This window comes from Scatophagus argus, chromosome 20 (genome assembly GCF_020382885.2).
Source record: "Scatophagus argus isolate fScaArg1 chromosome 20, fScaArg1.pri, whole genome shotgun sequence".
Taxonomy (NCBI): Eukaryota; Metazoa; Chordata; class Actinopteri; family Scatophagidae; genus Scatophagus; species Scatophagus argus.
The window spans coordinates 3,472,555-3,494,245 of NC_058512.1; the positions used below are offsets into that span (position 1 = coordinate 3,472,555).

At 41.0% G+C, this 21,691-nt stretch overlaps 1 protein-coding gene across 1 annotated transcript in view; it reads right to left on the reverse strand.

The window, feature by feature from the left end:
* Positions 1-21,691, reverse strand: part of lamc3 (laminin, gamma 3) — an 86,178-nt gene that overhangs the window by 46,865 nt on the left and 17,622 nt on the right. The window contains exons 3-7 of the mRNA XM_046374681.1: positions 16,945-17,075; positions 14,703-14,869; positions 4,671-4,859; positions 3,507-3,624; positions 53-151 (exon numbers count right to left, since the gene is read on the reverse strand). Coding sequence (XP_046230637.1) covers positions 53-151; positions 3,507-3,624; positions 4,671-4,859; positions 14,703-14,869; positions 16,945-17,075 — 704 coding nt within the window. The remainder of the gene's footprint in view (positions 1-52; positions 152-3,506; positions 3,625-4,670; positions 4,860-14,702; positions 14,870-16,944; positions 17,076-21,691) is intronic.

The window sequence follows — 21,691 nt, forward strand, 5'->3', positions numbered from 1 at the left end:
CCAGAGATCACGTGCACACTCATGCATCATAAGCAGCAATCTTCTAACGCACCTGTCGCAGCTCTGTCCCTCCACGTTGGCTTTACAACGACAACGTCCATCCAGAGGAGAGCAGTGGTCCACACTCCCGCTGGGCTCACACTCACACGGCCTACAGACAGCAAGAGACGTGCAGGACGATTTAATGTGATAACTCCACACTGATTGTCTCCTCGACTGTCCCACTTCCAGATCACAGATGGTCGGCAACACAACAGCAGTCCTGGAAACAGTGGGGCGTCTTGCTCAAGGACACTTCAACAACATGGACGCTCGTCTTGGGGCTCGACCCTGTGAGTGCTTGTGTCAGCACAACAAATGTTCTTGTAACAAATAATCAACGCCAAGATGCTCCACTTAGCAAACAATATACTACAAATATTAGAAGGCTCTGGAAACAACCTTGATAAAAGAGTATGGGTTAGCGGTGACTTGGATTGGGTCACCATTTGTTTGATCACCTTAGTTGATTGATTATTTTTGTTTGGAATTGTAACACAGAATCTGTTTTTTAATGAGGTTCCATTACAAATAATTCAGTTACTGCAAGCCAAGCCGTCCGTACTCGTTTCTGGTCCAGTGGTCTGCATGATTCACACCTTCACCCTGTCAACAGCCTGATTTTGCTGTATGAATGAGAGACAGCAGTGTGTGTGTGTGTGTGTGTGTGTGTGTGTGTGTGTGTGCATGTATGCTGGCACGTGTGCATCCATGCTAGCACAAGTATTAATAGAATTTTGGCTGTGAGAATAATTCTTGGTGAACTAAGAATGAGTTCTCATATTATTGTAGACTTTTTTTGTTTATAAATTTGTGAAAAAGTCGAAATGTACAATACTCAAAGGAAATTAGTTTCAAGGGTTATAAATTAGATCTCAATCAGTAATGTTTTTCAGTAAAATCTCCTTCATCTTGAGCCTCAAGATCATGCAGCGGACATTTTAAGTATTTCTCCACACCTCCGCCAGGTATGGAGCTACACCAGCATTCATTTGGAGGTCCTGCCTGATCTACGTCCAATATTTGATCAGAGTTTAGCTCTAGCGCCTGAGGAGGAAATGTGGTTCCTTATCTTAAGCTAATATCCTCTTTTGCTGTTAAATGTTCCCCCCTTGCTCACCAGTTAGTTGCTAACTTTCTCCATCTGCTGTCTGGCGGTGGACATAAAGCATATTATAGTTTTTGTTTTTGGAGCTTTTTGCCTGTTGTGGTTGGAAACACCCCTGACCCATGAGACTGAACCCAAAGAGGAATTTGTCTAGTCATTCGCTGTGGGCTGGTTACTAAGAGAGACCCCTTTCACATTACAGATAGCTGTTTGATCCATTGTTCATACAGAAACATTTACTGCACGAGTTTCAAAGTCGCAAGACTACTGTTCTTCAAAAAACTAAACATGCATTTCCATTTTTCTATTTAACAATTAGTCCACTGGCTGTTGTCACAATATCCACTGTAAAGCGGTACATTAACACCAAAGAGTCACAGACATGCAGTTCAGCTTCATCACAACTTAACACTCCCTTGGCATGTGTGTGTGTGTGTTTGGGGGGGCGGGGGAGTAGGATAGATTTCTTATGAATATAAATACTGCAATACTGCATATTTCTCACATGCACACACTCACACACATGCACCAGCATATACATTTACATGCAGCCTCACATGCACACATTCTCAGTAAGAGAGAAAAAGTTGGACTGTGCTTTTCACGCGGCAGGTCAGTGCATCTCCAAGCTGCAGCAAAAAGCAGAGCGTGCAAAGACTCAGAGATGAATCAGTTTCATATGTCAGGAATGAAAGCGACTCTGACTTGAATTAAATTATAACCACATTCTTGTGGCATGCTGAAACCGTCAAAGTCAGAGCAAATACAGAAAAACAATATTTCAAAAGAGGCATTCATTTGGTTCCTATTCAGGGCTCCACCTCAATTAATAAGAATCATTGTGATCAGCCATCGGTCTGACAATTGTGAGATCTTTCTTACAACCAGTGATTAGCTTGTCTCTGCAACAAAACACCAAATGGAAGCATTTATTGACTGTAAGCTAAATAATGCATTGTCATAAATGAAGTGAAACACTGATAATTGCAATGCAGAATTATGAATGATCTACAAATAACCTCCTAATAACAGTCTGCGACAGTAAAAAGGGAGAACAGATGTTCCACTGAAACCAGATTAACATGGGATGTTGTTGTGCAAAACTGCACTGACCTTGCGTAGATGTAAAAGAATTATGTGTGCAACTGTCTTCGGAGGAAAGCGGGGCAGTTTCTCCTTGGTTAAACTTCTCTGAAGTTTGTGAAGGAAGCGAGACTGGATTCTGTCACCGTGCTAACAGATGGAGGAGGCCGAGTGTTCTCTGGCTTGGTTCTGAGGTTCTTCTTCCCTGCTCCGGTTGGCCGGCTGACCAAACAAAACACTGCTCATGTGCAGCCAGAGGGAATTCATGGCAATAGTTTGCAGAGACTCTGTCTAGTTCAGCGTCTATTCTTGGGCTCTCTGGTCACCACGACACTGGATATTTGCCATAGGTTTTCAACACTGGATTAGAGCACTAACACGGCTTATCAGACAGAACGGAGGTTTTCTCTGTGCTCACTGAAAATATAATTTTTAAGAGGCGGAGCCTACTAGCATGATTTGTGACATCACAAATAGTTTTTGGTAGCCAATCCTGGTCCAGTACTCAACAAGCACAAGTGTGATGTGGAAACTTGAAGCCCCCAGCGCTCATACGCTGAGGACTGACTTTATAGTGCAGTAGGAGAGATGTTGTGTCCAGCAGTTAAACTTGTGAATTTAAAAAGCTTTTCATATTTGCATCTTCTGTAATTTTAAATGAGGGAGAAGGAGCAGGTGCATTTAGAGGATTTTAATGTGGTAGTTGTACATCAGATGCACATAAGAGAATTTTTATGAATTTTTTGATACATGCTCTTTAAGCAAGGAAATGATACAGAAGACTCACAGGGATGAAATGTCCTCAAAATCCCCTGCTCTGAACTTGACTGAAATATTTGTTGAGATCTTGACTAAACTGAATGTCGGATACGATTCCCCATTTCATGTTTCCGTGTGAAAAAACTGCAGCGCTCTGGGCCGGCTTGCTTGGCGGTTGTTAGCAGTTGGATACTGTATTTGGCACAATGTGGTGCTCTCTGATAAGAAGGTCACTAATTCACAGTGGTGTCACATAGAGAAATGAGAATCCTCTTGTTTACAGCTGCTTTGTAGTTTGATAAATTCAGGCTCGGGGATGTTGGATGGTATGCAAAACAGGAAAGATTTATTACGTCTGCGTCTCTCTCACCAGTTTATTTATGTTAACCTCTTCTCTATTTAAAGGCCTATATTTTTTTTTAATCACCTCTGTAAGTTATCCTCTTAATATTTGTTTTGTTTTCATGACTCTCGGTTTGCCTGTGCATCTGTGTGTATGTCTACACGTGTTGCTCACCTGCAGCCACCAGGGCCAAGCGAATGAAAGCCGGGCTGACACGTGTTGCACTTCTCCCCTGTCACGCCAGCCCGACACGCACACCTTCCCTCTACATCACACTGCAGACTCACTGAACCTGGGAGGTACAGCAGATGGATCGTGTAGGAAGGGAAAAAAGAACAGAGAATAGAAAGGGCACACAGACAGAATGAGGACAAAAGGGGGAGCCGTTTTTCAGGAAAACAGCGGGAAAATAACACTTAGAATCCCCAAAGATTATTGGTAAATTACTTGGATCAATATATCATCAGTGATTTGTCATAACACAGATAACTGAATACTTGTTATTGAATTCTTGTTCCAAAACCCCAGAGATGAGCTTGCAAGAGCAGGATATAACCTTGCAAGCACCCTGTAGCTGATGTAGTTTTAGTTAATGGAGAAAAAAGACCAGCTGGGGCATTGTGGACATGGGAGAAGAGGAAGCCTGATGGAGTCTGCTATAACCTTTTATCAATATAATGGACTCCAACAGCTCTGTGCAATCACCTTGCACTGTTCACGAAAAGCAGAAGAAGAGACAGCTGATGTATTTGTTCATTCCTCCCTCTGGTTCTCTCTCTTTACTCCAATGACGGTGTAATTAAGAGTCCAAACATTTAATGTCCCTCCACCTAAAAATAGACTGTGTTTAAAGACCACAGAGACTCTTCATTGATAGCATTCAGCGGGTTGACTCAATCAATTTACAACAGCTGAGTAAAGTCATGGATTTCTGTAATGGTCATTTGGGAAGCTGAGGGAAGAGTAAATCTGATGAGATGTGCAAGACATGAGATGAACAAAACTGTATAAATTATGAATCAGAAAAGATTCTACTCCAAGCAAGGTTTGGCAGTTGAGTAGTCAATAGTAATAATAAATATTAATGTAGCCTTATTAATGATTTAAAATCATTTGGCCATAAAATTTGCAACAATTAATCCCATGACTCTTTTTTGTCTGTAGCTAAATCTTGCTTATGGTGCCTTGTTGTGCCAATACAGCAATCCAATTTAACCATAATTACATTTTTTCATGGCAGAGAAAACAAAAATAGTGAGTAATGATATTTGCATGGATTATAATGAAGGCTTTTAAGTTATTGTTAAAACATTTACTGGTTTTCCATCTGTAGTTTACCATTAATATTGCAGTTGCAGGGTAGGCAGGGCTCCTCAGCAGTTTTCCTGTAGTGGTTCTCTCTGCAGCGCTCACAGTGGGGTCCATCAGTGTTGTCTCTGCAGCTCACACAGCGCCCCCCACTGCCAGTGCTGCGGTACTGCTCCATGTCAAACACGCAGTCATCCGACCTCCCACTGCAGTTACACTCTGCGAGCCAGGGAAATAAAGCGAGAGAGAGAAAGAGCAAGAGGTCAGGTGAGGAGACACGTGACGAACCAGGAAACAGCAGACGCGAGAGGCAACAAGACAAAACGAGAGGCGACAGAAATAGACGGAGGGGGGATATATGTGTGAGAGATTATGTGTTCTGGGATTGGATCATAATTTAGAGGCTCGTTGCTAATCTCATTTCACACAGGCCTAATGAGGAGCCAATCGGCTGTCAGGGGGCACTTAGATAACAGTAATTCATGTTTATACAAGAGCAAATTACTCAACTGATAACGCACCATCACAGCTCTCATACCCCTCACATCAAATCCCTCCTTAGTTCACCACTTACCCTGAGGGGGGATTTAGGTGAAATTGCCCATTTTATTATGAACCAAGCTCTCTGTTGTGCCTGCAATAACCACATGATTATTCCTTCCTGTTAATAAGAAGTCTCTGCAGTGTTCACCCCATTTCAAAGATTTGCAAAAATCGCCTGTTGCTTCAGAGCTGAACGAGGTACAAACTTGGGACTGACTGCGGAGAAACTTGAAAGAGATTTAATAAAAAGTTTGGTGTTTCATTAGACTGTAGTTAGTGTTACATTCATTAAGTTATTATGAGTGAATGAAACAGAGTGTGCATGATCAGACTCTTTGTACTAAGACTCATCTGTAGCAAACATAAGTTTGACTTGTAACAAGATGGACATCATGTTGGTCAAACTGGCGTTAATGAATTTCTTGGCTGCAGGGCACAGTGACAGAAACACACCAATCACACGCTTTTTTTTTCTTTTTACACATCCAGCAGGAGGGTGTGTGAACCCCACATGTTCACAGTGAGGACAGGACTTCTGAAGGGCTGCCTGTGGTCACCGGAGCTGAGCTGAGCTGTTGCTTGTTAAATGTCAATGTCTCATTTTCTATTCCTAGATGTGTTACAGTAGATGAGACGCGCGTGTGTGGAGGCTTTGGAGTTGTTTAAAGGATGTGAGTCAAGGCAAGTGATGTATGGAATAAATGACTTTGGCTGTTCAGTGATGCTTCTTCTGTGGGCGATAAGTTATGAGTAATTCAATAATTATCCAAATAACTTGTTAAACAGTTTTACAGTTGTGGCTGTTAAAACCAACCAACCCCCTACAGAACAGATTTAAGCCTCCATCCCGGATTTGCATTGTTGATGAATGGAATGAAAAGACCCTGTGGGAACCACTGGCTTGGTTTAAAAGTGGCCTTTTGAACACAACATGCATCTTTTAAGAAATGCCGAGTCGCTCGTTATCACATCTACGCCGTTTCTGCTCACGGGGCAACAGAATCTGACAAAAACTGACAATCCACAAAGAAAGTCGCCGCAGCGTGACTCAGCTCTGATTGGCACTGGTGGCCAACTACAGCACAAATACGTCCAGCCGGCACTGCTTGTCAGCTCCCATCCACTCTGTCTTTGTTGTGCCAGCTAGTGGTGCTGCCACTGCCGGTCAGGCCAACAGATAGCCAGGTGGCAGGACTGTCAGCAAGAGCCTGGGCCTCTGTTGCATTTGCTTTAGTGGTACAAATTCATGTTGACTCTGACAGTTTCTCATAAAATGTGATGTAATTCATGATGTATACTGCTTTATATGGGGAGAATGTCCTCAAATGCTGAATGAATTCTAATTATCATTTATTATTGTTAAGTATGTTAAAAGGACATTATCGTTTTATTTTGAAAATGAATAATCAAGTTTACAATTATCAGGTCTATCAATATCAGTCAAACTGAATCGAGGAAAATTAGTTTGTTAAATTAAGGTTCTCCATCCTGAAAATGAGCTTCAGGGCAAACTGAACATCTGGCTTCCCATCCCTCTCATCAAATTCAAAAGTATTTTTGTTAATGTTCTAATTACTTGCTGTTCCTGTTTCAGAATCTCTTTTTTAATTAGCTTTTGCTTTTACTGTTTTTATTTGTATATTAGGCTCTCTGCAGTGAAAGTAGATACATGACTTGAATAATTTTGGATCATTCTCAGCTGTGTTTTATATGACTATGGGTATTTTTTCTTTGATGTTCATGCCATATTGACCCTGCCAGCCTCCTATATTGAATTAAAATTCTTCAGACTATTAAATGCATAATAATAAGCATGTTAAAATGCTGCAGCACGTTTGTGGACAACAACACTTTAAAGGTGGTGTATGCGAAATGAAAACTGATACGAGCAGAGCTGATATTCAGTTTGGCAGAGGAAATCACTTAAAGTAGTTTTTCTAGCTCCCCGTGACTTGCATGTGGTACAAATAGGTGGCACTTTGTCCATTTGAAATATTCTTGCCACAGGAATTACTTTTCCCTTGTAATGCATTTGGTATCAGTAATGTTTTTAATGTTGTGTTTAGGAGATATGCGAACAGACTGGTACAAATTGTACTACATATATTGGACACGAAGTCTGTTCGATAACAGTGTCCAGTGAGTCAGGAAACCAAAGAACGGCCCCTGTCCTAACGTATCTGCATCACTCTTCTCTTGGATTTTGTGCAACTTTACTGTAAGGGGATATCTCCACTGCAGAAAACTTTCTGCATTATGGAAAACGAGATGACCCAGTGCCTTCAGGGACTATGAGATTACATATATAACCTCTCTTGAGAGGCCGGCCCTGCAGCACTTAGACTCCTGCTGAGGGCTTCCGAGGACTCTTTGATTTGCATATCGTGCCCATATAGCGTGGATGTTGCCCTCACATTGCTCCTCGGAGCTTTGTGTCATAGAGATTAGCCTGGACACAAAGTGAAAGCAATGCTCTTCTTTGTCTCAAGTGCTTTTAACAGCCCCCTTGCAGCTCTGAGTAAATTTTCAGTGCAGTATGCTATAGTGGGACTATGTTGTAATATCAGGCTTGATTTCAAACTTGTTCGCAGTCATCATCCTTTTGACAACAAACATGCTGGTGGTTAACTTAAGCCAGCATCAACCTGAGTGCTATAAGATGTTTGATCATATTAAAAACACCGGAAATCAGCTACTACATTGCAAATTCTTTTTTAACCTCACCTGTATGAGATGTGATGCAGTTCACCATCTTATTGTCTTCTGCCCTTTCTGGGAATAATTTCCCACTGTTGCAGGATGCATTGCAGAGAGGGACCACAATCCCTCCAGGCACAGTAATTTCTCATTTTTACATCTAATTTGCTGGACGAATGAGATGTCGCACCGACCGAGAGAGTAGAACACCAGCAGTGATAAGAAACCAGCCCATGAGGGATCATGCTGCATTCATATCTGTACGACCTTTAGTGCAAATCAGACCTGCATCTAACCCACACGCAGTATTGTGCCTGTTACCTTTGTTGTTAGGTTAAGATGAAAAAATCTGATAAGACATCTTACAAAAAAGCAATTTTGTTCATTGTGGAACAACGTGGTTTACCACACCAGAGAAGTGATCAGGTCTCTCGACCAACTCTCCACTTATTCCAAAAGTGCGAGGATACATAATGAGGGCAGTCTGCAGCAGTACAATTTGGGACATGTAAATCATTTATGTTCAAATCTTTGGCATTTTTTTCACATCAAAGAGTCATTAGTGTGTTTTATATTTGCTTTCTTGGCAAGACTTTGATGAAATCATCAATATTATTCTCGTGTCTGAAGCTACAGTTTATTTTAGTTTATTTTAGCATGAAGACAGGAAGCAGGGGGAAACAGTTTGTCTGGCTCTGTCTACATCCATAAAACTACAACTTGTGGTTTCATATTTTACTATGTACAGATTAAACAAGCATATATAAATAATTATGTGTTAATTAGTTAGGGATGAAGGTGCTGGTAGGTGTATTTTTTGGACAGTCAGTCTAACTTAAAGATAAGATAAGAACTTTATTGATCTCGCAGGGAATTGTTGTTGTTGTTGTTGTTTTCTCATCATTTAAACTAAGCTAACTGACCGCTGGCTCGATCTTAATATTCGTCTGACATGAAAGCATTGATCCACTCATCTAACGTGAGCTTCATTAAACCTCAGCTCTATAGACTGTGCAGTAAGATTTTTCAAATTAGAAGGCCAAGGGTCACTACTGTGACAAAACGCAGTGAACAGTTTGTTTTATCATTATTTTATACTAGGGAGGTAGGAAACAGTTAACACAAAAAATATGATTACATGCACAGTTTCTTTTAGCATAAAGAGAAAGTGTTCAAATAACATAGTTTTTTACTACAGTTTACTGCTTTTTATTTTCCTCTCTCACAGCTGTGTATTACAGAGAGTCCAAGTCCCAACTCATTAATTCAACTACCAAAAATACATCAGGTTTGTTATGTTTACATAAATAGATATTATCGGTCAGTTGTGGCACAGGGCGTACAGTCGGTTGTCCATGAATGAGAGCTTTGTCTGCTAAGGTGTAAGTGCAGACCATTTGGGATTTTCATGTAGCTCATCATGTCCTGACTTCTTGTGGCTTGTTGAGTTTACACAACACTTTGCCACGCTCCACTACATGGAGTGAAATCGTATCGCGGATCGTGAGAACGCAACCATGTGACAGCTGAGGCGGAATGGACTCAGTAGAAAATTAGGTGGAAGGAAGTTGATGGGAGTCAGATTACATTTTGTAAGGAAAACTGGAGATTTCAGAGTCACATCACACTGCTCATGACACATTCTGAGGTGGACATGCAGCAGATGATCTGTATAGGCTGCATACTGTGCTCTTCTGTACTGAAGAACGTTTGGGTGTGGATGGGACTGAAGGGGAGGTGAAAATATTGGAAATACTTTTAGATTGGAAAATGAACTGTTTTCAGTATATTTCACAAGAGTTTCTGCATCAATTGGGGGACAGAAAACAGACAGGGAGGTCAATTTGAGCGGCTGTTAAATGTTCAGTATAAGAAGGAAGCCACGCTGTTACAATTGTAGCTCAAAGTGCATAATACGCTAATTGTGTCTAGCAAAACAATTAAGTGGTGAATACTTCTGCACGAAATTGGCAAGGAAGAGATGGCTTTTTGTTCAAAGCAAAACAGACCAGACTGTTACTGTGACGGTTTAATGAAAATTGCAAATGTTTGTCAGGCTCAGTGTGTACCTGATCAGTGTGACCTGCCTTTAGAGCTTCATTGGGTGACAGTCGATGGAGGTGCAGACGAATTGCTTTGGATGGAAAAGGAATTATGTTGAAACCCTGAGGCTGAATCCAAATGTCTCTGCTGCAGTGGACTCAGCAGACTGAGACCTCAAGGACGCCGGTGATACGTACTGTGAAGTTTTTAGCATCCTGAAGCCAAACCGGGGATTCACATGTCTGGGAATTGATATTTCAGATTTCTTTAATTAGAATATCAGTTCATGAGGCAAACATAAGAAAATATGATAGCTCGATGATAACTATCTGATTGTACTATTGATATTCAAGAAAATGATCACAGTCGCCCAGCTACAGCTGCAGCCTTCATCCTTAAATCAGCAGCAAAAAAGGATTTATAAAGTCTCCCTACTGGAACTGCCTCAGGCTAAGCCGATGACAACATCAGACAAACAAAGGAAATTATGAAGATCCACAGCAACCTGCTCGGGCTGTAAATGATTTCAGTCTCAGAGGGGGAGCATCTTGATGAGAATGACATCCTATTGCACCTCAGATATCAACACACACACACATGCAAACACACACAGACAACAAACTCTTAGCACAACCCTGAGTACATTTCTCCAAACCTATTTGAAGAACACAAAGCAAATAGCCAGGAAAAAAGAGAATAAAAGTAATCCTACCTTTAAAAATAAAAACACAGAACACGTTCACAAAACGCTGAAACAGTCCCATAACAAGCCAGAGCTTCCATTTACCACCTGCTGCTACTCCTCACACAATAAGAGTAGCAAAGATTGCTGTAATAATCACACATGATTGTCACAATATTTTCCGCCTTTTGCTCTTTCAAAGAAGTTCCAAACTGGAGGATTTCTGCCTGCTAAATAAATATCTTGAACTACAAAAACTGCAAATGATAATGTGGTTGATTTTACTGGCCAGGATATGTGATAAGATATATGAGATGTTGGTTTAAGAATTAACACCAAAATAACTTAACTCGTATGTATGATGAAAGAAATGTTGCTATCAGTTGGTATTTAGTAAATTATTACGGAGACATGCTGTACTGAACCTTTAAGGCAGGTCGTCATTGTGTGATTGTATGTGGTTGGATCAAGCAAATTTGCCTGATTGACCAAAACATCACACTGACACACTCCATCACGGGTCACCGGGGTTACTTCAGTGCGTTTGAATTGCTGTGCTCGTTCTGCAGGATTTCAGGCAGTCTTGCTGATACACACTGCCACTGGCTGCACGGTTTTATCTTAATCTTTGAGAAATGTGACGCTTGATCCGTATCGTTTGCACGCATGTACAAGTAGCCAGACACATACTGCACTGACTGAGATAAACACACGTTTTATAAACAATGTCGTAATTGGATTTCCCAGGGAGCCTGTATGTGATATGAGACTGCAAGTTAATTATTTGAAATGGAGACATAACAATACATGTGAGTAGTAAGTTTCAAATCCTCGCAGGTAGTTTTAACTGCGCACATTGCCGGAGGAGCACGATAAAGAGGATTTATAAGTTAACGAGGCACCAGTGTGTAAAATAAATAGTTAATTAACTGTTTGTCACTTGTGTGTTTATTTTGTAAAGTTCACCTTTTATCTTAATTATCGTCTTATTTTTGGGTTCTATGGTTTTCTAAGCACCAAAAGGTCACAAGTCTGTTACAGATTATTCTCCCCACTAAAAGATTATTTGCTAATATATCGCCTGAAAAAGACACTTGACATTTTTTGCCAGATTTGCTGGAAATTGCCGGTTTGTATCCGCGGCAATAGCAGCCATTGTAAATAGCCAGCATAATTGCACTGCACGTGTTTTGAATTACCGCCACCTCTCAACATGTCTTTTCAGGGCCACGGTTATTGGACTTGATGTTGCGACGTGTTTATGAATAAAGTGCTGCCTCTTATTTGCATGAATGCACCACATACATAACTATATCTCTGTCAGGCTCTGTTCTGGTTTGGCGTCAAGCGTTGTCGCTGCGTGAAAAATGTTATCTCCTCCATACTGAAGATGTACAAAATGTGCAAACTTAAATTTAGCCTTTGCAAGTCAACCACAGGCACTAAAGGGGACCTTACATGTCTGGATGAGATACTCAGGGGTGTGACAGAACAACAACTGACTGTCAGTTGTAAATGGGAAACAAATGGAGGTCTCTTGTGGTAAAGACTTATTTTGTCCTCAACGTCACTTGACTTGTTCCTGTCATAAACTTTGTCACTTAATTGCAAACAGATTTGGTTTAGGGGCACTTGTGTGAACTGATGCTGTCGCTTTTCTTGGAAGGACAGTCTGGTAACAAATATTTCTACACTGAATGCAAGCTATATGGACAGAAGTATTGGGACACCTGACCATTACCCCAACAAGGATTTTAATGATATCACACTGTAAACACACAGACAGCTTTGCAGCTCTAACAGCTTCCACTCTTCTGTGAAGGCTTTCCACAACATGTTGGCGTGTTTCTGTGGGAATTTGTGCTCATTCATGCAGCAGAGCATTTGTGAGGTCACACACTGATGTTGGACCAAAAGGCCTGATTCACAATCTACGTTAACCGTGTTAATTTTTTATGACTTTTTATGGATTTATTGGGTCAAAACCTGAAACCTAACACATGCACATCATATGGGCACACAAGCGCTACAGTGTAACATGATAGATGGATCCACTATCAGCTTTATAAACAGCAAACATAAGCAAATACATCAACAGTTAAAAACAGCGCACATATCAAATGTATTGTAGTTCAGCAAATTAACTTATTTCCTAAAATTAAAGCCTTACACAACTTTTCTTTCCCTGTTTCTCTCAGTTCCTGAAAAGCCAGAGATCGTGTTCCCTTTTAGCCCTGCTTTCTATATTCTGAAAATGCACCTCATCCCTTCCACCTTATTTCAGGCTGGTCTAAAATTACAAGCAGCCAAGGCAGTCTCACACTGCAAATGGAGGCGCTGCTGCTGCTGCTGCTGCTCCCCCAGCGTGATATCAGGTATAACTAAGGGTCTCTGAAGCCCACAAATGTTTCACACCTTAGTCCTCTGACAGGTCAGCTTGTATTCGTTCAAATGAAGACATCTCTCCCATAAATAGCAAGTAGAGGGGTGAGGTCACCTTGTGTTGTGTCACCTCTTGGTAGTAACAAACATGGGTGGAATAACAGCACGTGTAAGCCAAATAAACTATTTTAGAATTGGAGACACAATATGAAAGATTAATTATTGCCTCAAAAATGCCAAATGAAGTACATTTTGTGATAGGTCAAATTCTGAAGACACGTTTTCACTGATGAAAATCTTTATTTTCTTCAGTTGTTTAGGTGATACTTTGTTTAGAAGGTTGTTATCCTCTAGGCCTTAAATGATTTATCAAACTGTCTAAATGCAAAATAAAATCCAAAATCACTTTGGGTTTTTAATCCCTCACTTTGTGATGTTGTGACACCTTTCTGACTACAGGATGGGACACAATTGTCAAGTGCCAGAAAATATACACTATGATCTCATTTTGTCCAGAAACATGAAAACAACTTGTACTGTTTATAAGTTTCGCACATTTATGTTGAGAATGATATGCAAAGTTTTCATTTAGTTTATGTTTCGCCACTTGGTGTATTTAGTGTATTTAATTATCTTGGAGCAGATTTTGCTAATCATAACCGCCAGCAGATAAGAGCACGTCCTTTGTCAAAATGTTTTGCCCACACGCAGAAAGAATATTATGGTGGCCTGACACTGAAATATTAAAGGTTGGTGGGGCAAACTGAAGCAAAATGAGTTCTGTGCCGGATAGAGATGTGCAATTACACTGAGCATTCATTATTTCGTTTCCACATTCTGCATCTCTTTCATATGGCGTGTGTTTATTTATTAATATACTGCATTGATTAAGCTGGGTGCAGTACTCTATTTAAAACACCATCTGCTTGGAACCAAGAGTAAGAGTAATTAAAACAAGCTTGCTGCTTAACAGAATTCAGAAAAAAACAAAAACAAATGCAATTTATGAGCTCCTCTCCTTTATGATTTTTATCCCTCCGTCAATTACAATTCATCCTCGACAGCATTCGGTAAAAGCGCACAGCGTGATGAGCCAAACAGGATAATACTCGTGCTAATTCATACATACAGAAGCTCTGAATCTGGGATTCCTGGAAACATATGTGCTTACAAACACAGCACGCATATTCACACATACAAAAATCTGTATAAAAAGGAAGCTGAAGAAACTGATTTAAGTATATCCTCCGAGGGGCCAATGCTTACAGGCTTTACAAATTTTTTTTGCAGCAAAACTAATTTAATAATTTTTTTGTTCTTGCTCAAAACATGATAATGGAGATGTGATGGGAGATAAATGCTGTATGAAGCCGAGTTCAGCAAAAAGCATAAATAGCATTCATTTTACAGCATAATGAGAATCAACCAAGTTCGACTCCTGTGAGCACTTGATTGCCACACTGACTGTCAGACTGTAATTTTTCTTTTTTTTCCAAAGTGATGGATCTGCTCACTCATGCAGCAAATGCCAAAGCTGCATGAGAGGAAATCACAATTTCAAGAAATATTGGAGACTGATGTAAGGTTCACTGATGGATTTTATAGGACCTTTGACAAGCCTGAGCTTGCCACTTTAATTCAACACTAGCCTGACGATTTTGCAGTAGGCTGCACCCGGTGGTTTTGTGACAGCAGACCAGAAGCAGGCTACTCACTTAAACACTCGTTGGCTGAGTCCCCGGTGGCCCTGGACCAGGGTCTATCCTGGTAAAAGGGGTGACATCTCTGGCAGTCATCTCCTTCTGTGTGATGTTGGCAGGCGCAGACCAGACTCCCCTGTTCCCCCTCGATACACTCGCTGGCGTGACCGTTACATTTACATCTGGGGAAAACACAGACAGGTAGTTATGTAAAAGATGCCTGTAAAATTTTTCCTACACACACACACACACTATTTCTCTCTCTCTTCTTCTGTTCTCTTTGTTGGCTCAAGTGTAGACAGTGTTACACACAGTGAATGGACTACAAGACCGAATAGAGGGGAAAGTGAGAAGGTGTTTCCAGCGTGAGGAGTTGTCACTTCCTATTATCTTTCACGGCCATAAACACGGCTTGAGATTAGGTGGAGTTTTCATTTCCCCTCAGCAACTGTGCTGAAGGGGAGGGCAGCAGTGCCAATACGCTCACACTGTCCAAGAGTTTAAGAAGCAGCCGCAAGCATGTACTTCTACGAGTGTTGCAGTGTTTGCATTTGCCTACAAGCCTATTTGCTTTACATCTTTGTGTGTCCACATCTTCATATTAGCGCATGTTGTAGAAGTCAAAACTACACAAGTAATCATGAGATAAATTGGATTTATTAAGTCCATTTTCACAGAAGATAGTTAATATCTGCTAATTTCCTTTCCCTCTGCATTTGGAAAGCACATCATTTCCTCTGATGCAGGGGGAGCAGCTACGCCTTGCTGTGTGTAATGTTTCCTGGCAGTGTCGTCGGGTTTTGTCGAGTGGCTGTGACAGGGGACAGGGGGTTGTCGCTGAGTGGCAGGCTCTGTCAAATTTAGCCAGCTGTCCCGGATCCAGACGTATGCTTGCCTGAGGCTCAGACCCAGTTATTTGGATTGTCGCTGAGACAACAACAACCCAGTAACTAACAAAGTGCCTCCAATCCACATATCACATCTTTCTTCTGGAGTTGAGTCGAGCTGCTTGGTGATATTTCTAACTGAATGCGTTATGAGGGCGATCACCTGAGCTGTACATGCAGCGTATGTGCAGTTCAAAAGGTGATGCACAAATAGCATTTTCAAAAATGCGGACTCTGACCACAGACAGCAGATTTCTTTTCACAGAGGTCCACCTTGGGTTTAGCTTGCAGTTATATTCTTTGTAAAGGAGCAGGGCTGGCATGAGGTGAGCTGTAGCACTGAGGTGTAAAGGCATGTGTACAGAGAGCACTGGTACAAGGCTAACATGTTGTCATGTGGCTCTCTCCCCCCAAGTGTTGTTTCAGTGGTGGGTAATTTGTCATGCCACTGCTGTGATCCTAACTGCTTATGACAGGCGTCAGATCAAATTTATATTCTCTCTGAAGGCTTCATCTCAACTACTTAATCGTCCACTTCTATCTGCAGCGCCAAGGTGCAGCGTGGTCCCTGGCACCACGTCCTCTCTCATTACTTTGAGTAATAAACCAAAAGAAGTGGAAGGGGGAGTCGAGGATTATCTTGCTTTATTCTTATCTGATGGCAACGTTACAGTTGTTTTTCAAATCAGTTTTTCAAACAGCTGTCCAGGATCAGATTCGGACTGCTTCTCTCGCTTTGCACATAAATACTGTAGCTCTGTGACGCAGGTCTGTCCATATATGACAGGTTTGTGTAATTAATTATATTTTGAAGGAAAGGTTTCACTGCAAGGATAATGTTTTTTGGTTTTTTTTTCAGTTTTTTGCATTTATGTGTAAATTATTCAAACTGGATGTATCCGAAAAAGATTGGTATGGGTCAAATCTTGAAAAAGTCAAAGCCAGCTTGAAGCACAGGATACGAGTGTATTTCTACCAACATCTGAGATGTATAACATGAACCCCAGGCTCATTTGTCAAAATCTGTGTGTTGTATGTCTGACCACCCACCTTACCTCCTCAAGCAACAATTGTGTTTCCTCTGAAACATAACTGGCAAAGTCAGTAAGTGTTAAATAAACACATTTTGAAGGAGACAAGGTTTGTGTTGTGTTATGTTTGAGCTACCTGTAAGCTGGAAAAGTAAAAAAAAAAAAAACACCACGATGGACTTAGACACCACAAAGCTTTTGAGTTTTCATTCGGTTTCACAGTTTCAAAAGGCAAAGTTCAAAGTTAATCTCTAATGTGAAAAGGTTTTAACCACTCAGATAAAAATATTTGTTTTGCAGGGTGATGTCTTGTATATAACATTTTCAGGTGCCTCTTACCTGCCACCCACAGAAAAATCAGAGATGGCATAGAAGTACGAGCGCAACACTTTAGTGTCCTTGAAGAACTCATCTCCAAACGTGTTAAGCCTGTCCAAAGAGATCAGCAGGTCAGTGGCTGTCACCCATTCCTGGAAATGAAAAAAAAAAGGTAGGGGAAGAAGAAAAGGCCAACAGGGTGAGAGAGATGTTAGAAAACACCTTTAGAGATCACTCACTTCAAAAAAGTTGAATGAAAGAGAACCAGAGGGCGGCAAAGTGTTGGCTGCTGCCACTCTCAGAGGCACATCGAAGCAGACAGGAGGTAAAAGGAAGAGCACAAACTGGGCTTTAGTTAAAAGAGGCATGAGGAGCAAGGATACGTTAGGCAGCTAAAGAAAAAGTTGGAATGGAGAGCTGGTGGATCAAGGAAAAGGAAACAGGGGTGAAGGTATGACAGCAGGGGAGAGCAGATGTAATGGGGAGATAATGAGTATGGTGCAGGAAACAGAGTTAATGTCAGAAGTAGGGGTGAAGAAAAAGAAGGATTAGTGGAGACAAAAGCCAAAATATAAAAAACACGAGTAAAGAGACGATGCTGCAGTACCACTTCAGTATAACGGACGGGACGTGGCAAAGTTCCCATTCCTGGTATGATTTAAGCTCCTCTGTTAAAGCCCACTGCAAAGGTAAAGACAGGATGAAGCAAGAGGGGGAGAAGAAAGAGAAGAGGGATAACACAAACAGAGGAAAAGCAAACGGGAAGTGCAATAGTGAGGTGGAAGATAAAAGTGAGGCCAGGTAAAGGGAGAACAAATGACACAGGGAATCTCTTACCAGTGAACAGAACCAACTTTAAAACAAATAGCTGGAGAGAAACTTTCTGTCTGTTTCTTGGCTGGGACTCTGCGGCAGTCCTGCAAAAGCCTGTAATGCTTTACGTTTTGAAGCTTCTCCCCAGAGGTGTCTTTGAAGTGTGGCGATGGGAGAAAAGGAGATTGGAGCGGATGGGCCTCAGACTGAAAACATGTGTGATGAGTTCAGTCATTCATGTTTTTCTTAAGTGCTGCAGTTTGCCTTTTTGCTAAGGTCCATAAAATAACACCTGACTGGTCTGTGCTGGATTTGGCCTATTTTAGCCTGCATGTATGTATAGTTTATCTTTTCATCACTGTGTTAAGCATACCATACTGCACATGCGACACCATATGTTTGCAATGGTAGCAGCATTGCTTTAGATGTTGGAATTTTTTTTCATCTAGTACCACTAGGAAGTCAAGATCTCAATTTACCTGATAATTTGACCAAATACCTGCAAAACTAATGACATTCCCATGAGCCTCAGTGGCTGGCTATTTTGTGTTTACTGCTAATTACTAAGTGCTAGTTGCCAACCATTTTGATAATTGACCAGTTGTCATTTTAAAGCAAAAATGTCAAACATGGTTATGGCCTCTTAAATGAGGATTTGCTGCTTTTCTTCGTCATTTATGAGTCTTTGGATCTTGGACCACTGGTTGAACATATGAAGCAATTTGAATGGTTCTTGGAAACTGTGGTGATTTTTCAGTTTTTCTTTTGACATTTTATTCACTAAATGATTAATTGTGAAAATAATCAACAGACTAAGGCAGACATAAATTTAGTTGTCTCTAACAATGAAAAAGTCTGGCAGCCAACTATGACATCTGCATCATCATACAAGGGTATCAGTTGAAGTAGTCCACTTTCGTGGATTTTCTATCTCAATGAGCAGTAGCTCTCTAGATGTTAAGAAGTCAAGTTAAAAAATATTTAAGTCTACATAATGCATAACCATTGTCCCTCATCAGAGTGCGTGCCTAATGAGCACTGAGCAAATGTGACAACATTTTAATTCTTTAGCCTCATAAACAATACAGTTTAGCATTAGTCTTTGTTCAGTAAGGAAGTGGCTTAATTGGTTCATAGCAAGAAATGACACTACTGAGCCCTCTGAGACTCCCTTAACAGGTACTTAATGTGAGCTTTCTGAGCTCAAAATAGTCTGCATGGCACCGCAGTTAAAGTTCAGAACTAAGATGTCTTTGAGAGAGCTGCTGCTTCTTCTGCTTCTTCTACCACCATTCCCCTGTTCCGAAAGAAATGGTCTTGGGATGAAGACCACCTGTGTGGTATGTGCCTGCAGTTCCAAGTGACATACATCTGGGGCATCAAGGGGTCATAGCCCCTCACTGGAACATCTGGTGTGAATCTGTCACACATGTGTTGCTGATTGGTTTAACTCTTGCATAGTTGGTGTCAGCGTGACTACTGAATCCACATGTGGGTTATCTTTCTAATAAGAAGACAGACTATTCCATGTGGAGTAGCTTGTGCTCAGCAGTGGCAAAGTGTGTAAAAATCTCTAATTAACAGGTCTTTTAAAAAGGGAAAGACAATTCTTTAATTTTAATTAGGCCAACTGGTGGCTCCCCTCCAGCAAAATTCTGACTATTTTGCATTTCATCCCACCTTTAGCGTTCTCACCTGAAATGCCCCTTCACTTCACCTGATACCTTGTCTCTTTAGTTTTCTTTATTTTCCTTTGTCTCCCGGTGCCAGCCCTATCTGTGCACTCTCCTGCTTGCTGGAGTGCACTTCAGGATTTCCAGACAGTCCTGTGCCTTAGCAGCCTATTGAGGAGCTGCTATTTTTTTAGTAACCGTAACTACAGTGCTGCAGAATTGAGTGCAGTTAGCTGGCACGCCATTCTTCCGGCCCTTATCGACTTTGCCCCCACTTGACATGGCTCCACTGGGTAATGGGATTTGGATGAGACTGAATGACCCTGATGCACTCCAGTTGCAATGGAAAACAGACAATGGACTTCTTTATTTTGTTTTACACCACCAGGACATGATGTGATTTTCATGAAGGGTTTCTGAGAGGAGCTGGGATTTTGAGATGGGGCGGCAAACTTAGTGGCAACGTAACATGTTATGGTAACATATTACGGGCAGAAGTGGTGCGATATGCTGAAAAAAAGCAGCTGACAAAAGATGAATGCTACATTAGCGCGCACACACACACACACACACATATATATATGTATAGGCAATCAATCTACAAGAAAAGTAAAAGTATATGTAAACTATAAAACCATGTCAGTATTTTTCATTTGAGTTCATTATTGGGAAAAATATTTTGTTTTTATATTTTACCAAATCTATCAATGTATCAAAAAATAACAGGGAGAATAACATAACAGACATGACCTGCCCTTTTGTGAAATTATTAAATATATGATTATCACTAACTGATGGTCATTAATGTTAAAATGCCTGAAATTCTCATCTTCACTAATGAGGAGCCACTCTGAACACTGGTGGTTTTGCAATGCTATTGTCTCCACCACCAAGCTCTCATGATTTAACGCTTTAACACTTTCACACACACACACACACACACACAAATGAAAACAAATGTTTCAAATGCACTGTTAGCATTTCAAAATTCCTACCCACCAAAGCAAAGCAACTATTCTCTTCCATTCATCAGAGTATGAGACCATTATCATATGGAAGACTTATTAGCTATGCTTGGTATAACAGTGCTAATTGTGTAAGGGAAACATAGCTCCAAATATCACTTACTGCACTGAAAGGAAGCAGTTTCTTAGGGTTAATTAGTAGTCAGCCCATTACTTATTATTTGTGCAAACCACAGCAAAAGCTTAATTAACTTTGATTCTCACTCCCTTGAAATTTGGGCTCACAATGCTACAATGATGCTGACTTAGGGATTGGCTAGTGTGGCAACGGGCCAGTCCCTTGCTGAAGACAATAATGATCAAAAGAGCAGGTGCACGAGCATATACACATCAGGCTGAGCACGGCAACTTTTCTTTTTTGTAGACAAAATCAAACACAGTTTTAGAGGACAGCTCTGCTTTGGGGCTTATAACCTTCACCCTCACCTCTAAAATCTCCCTTGTCTCTTCCTTCTGTCTGTCTCCTTCCCTTCTTCCCTCTCTTCTTTCTCTGTTTCAGTGTTTCCTGGAACTCTGGAGCCTCTGGCTGCAGGCAGTGACGGGAAAGAGAGCAGTGTCCCTCATTCCAAAGTTAATAACTTTTTAATTTAATTGCTTAAGTTGACTGTGCCCTCAATATGTATTTTCCCCCCTTTTACTCATTGTCATTCAATGCTGGAGCTCCAATTTGCCACACAGCTTTCTAGAGAGAGCGAGAGAGAGTCAGACAGACAGGGAGAGAGGGAGAGAGAGAGGAGAGGATGGACTGGTGGCAGGGGAGACAGACAAACCATTTTAATGGATGACTGAACAAATTAAATTTGTATTCATGCAGCAGCTTTCATCTTCCACGTGATTATTGAAAAAAGACGGCTTTACAAACTTGACAACAGAGCCCCCCTTTGAAGTAAGCCATTACTTTGGAGAAAACGTCTAAATGGCGAGTTACAAGGTGAGCGTTGTTTATTCCCCATAAAAATCATCTGGCAATGAAAACACAGAACATTAGTTGGCCAGGATGAAACAGAACACTGTATTTATGCAGAGGACATATACATGACAGAAACACCTGCACATTTAAGTGTCACCACTTGGTTTTTTTAATGTATTTTTTTGACCCCTCAATATGACAGGGAGATATATTTTAAAAGCAGCAGATGAAGCGTGTGAAGTGTCTATATTGAAGCGACGTGTTCCTCAGACTGAGGCACAAGCAGTGAATCTGCAAAGGGATTAAAATGCTAATAAAACAGGCAGGATGCAATTCCTGTTTTAAGC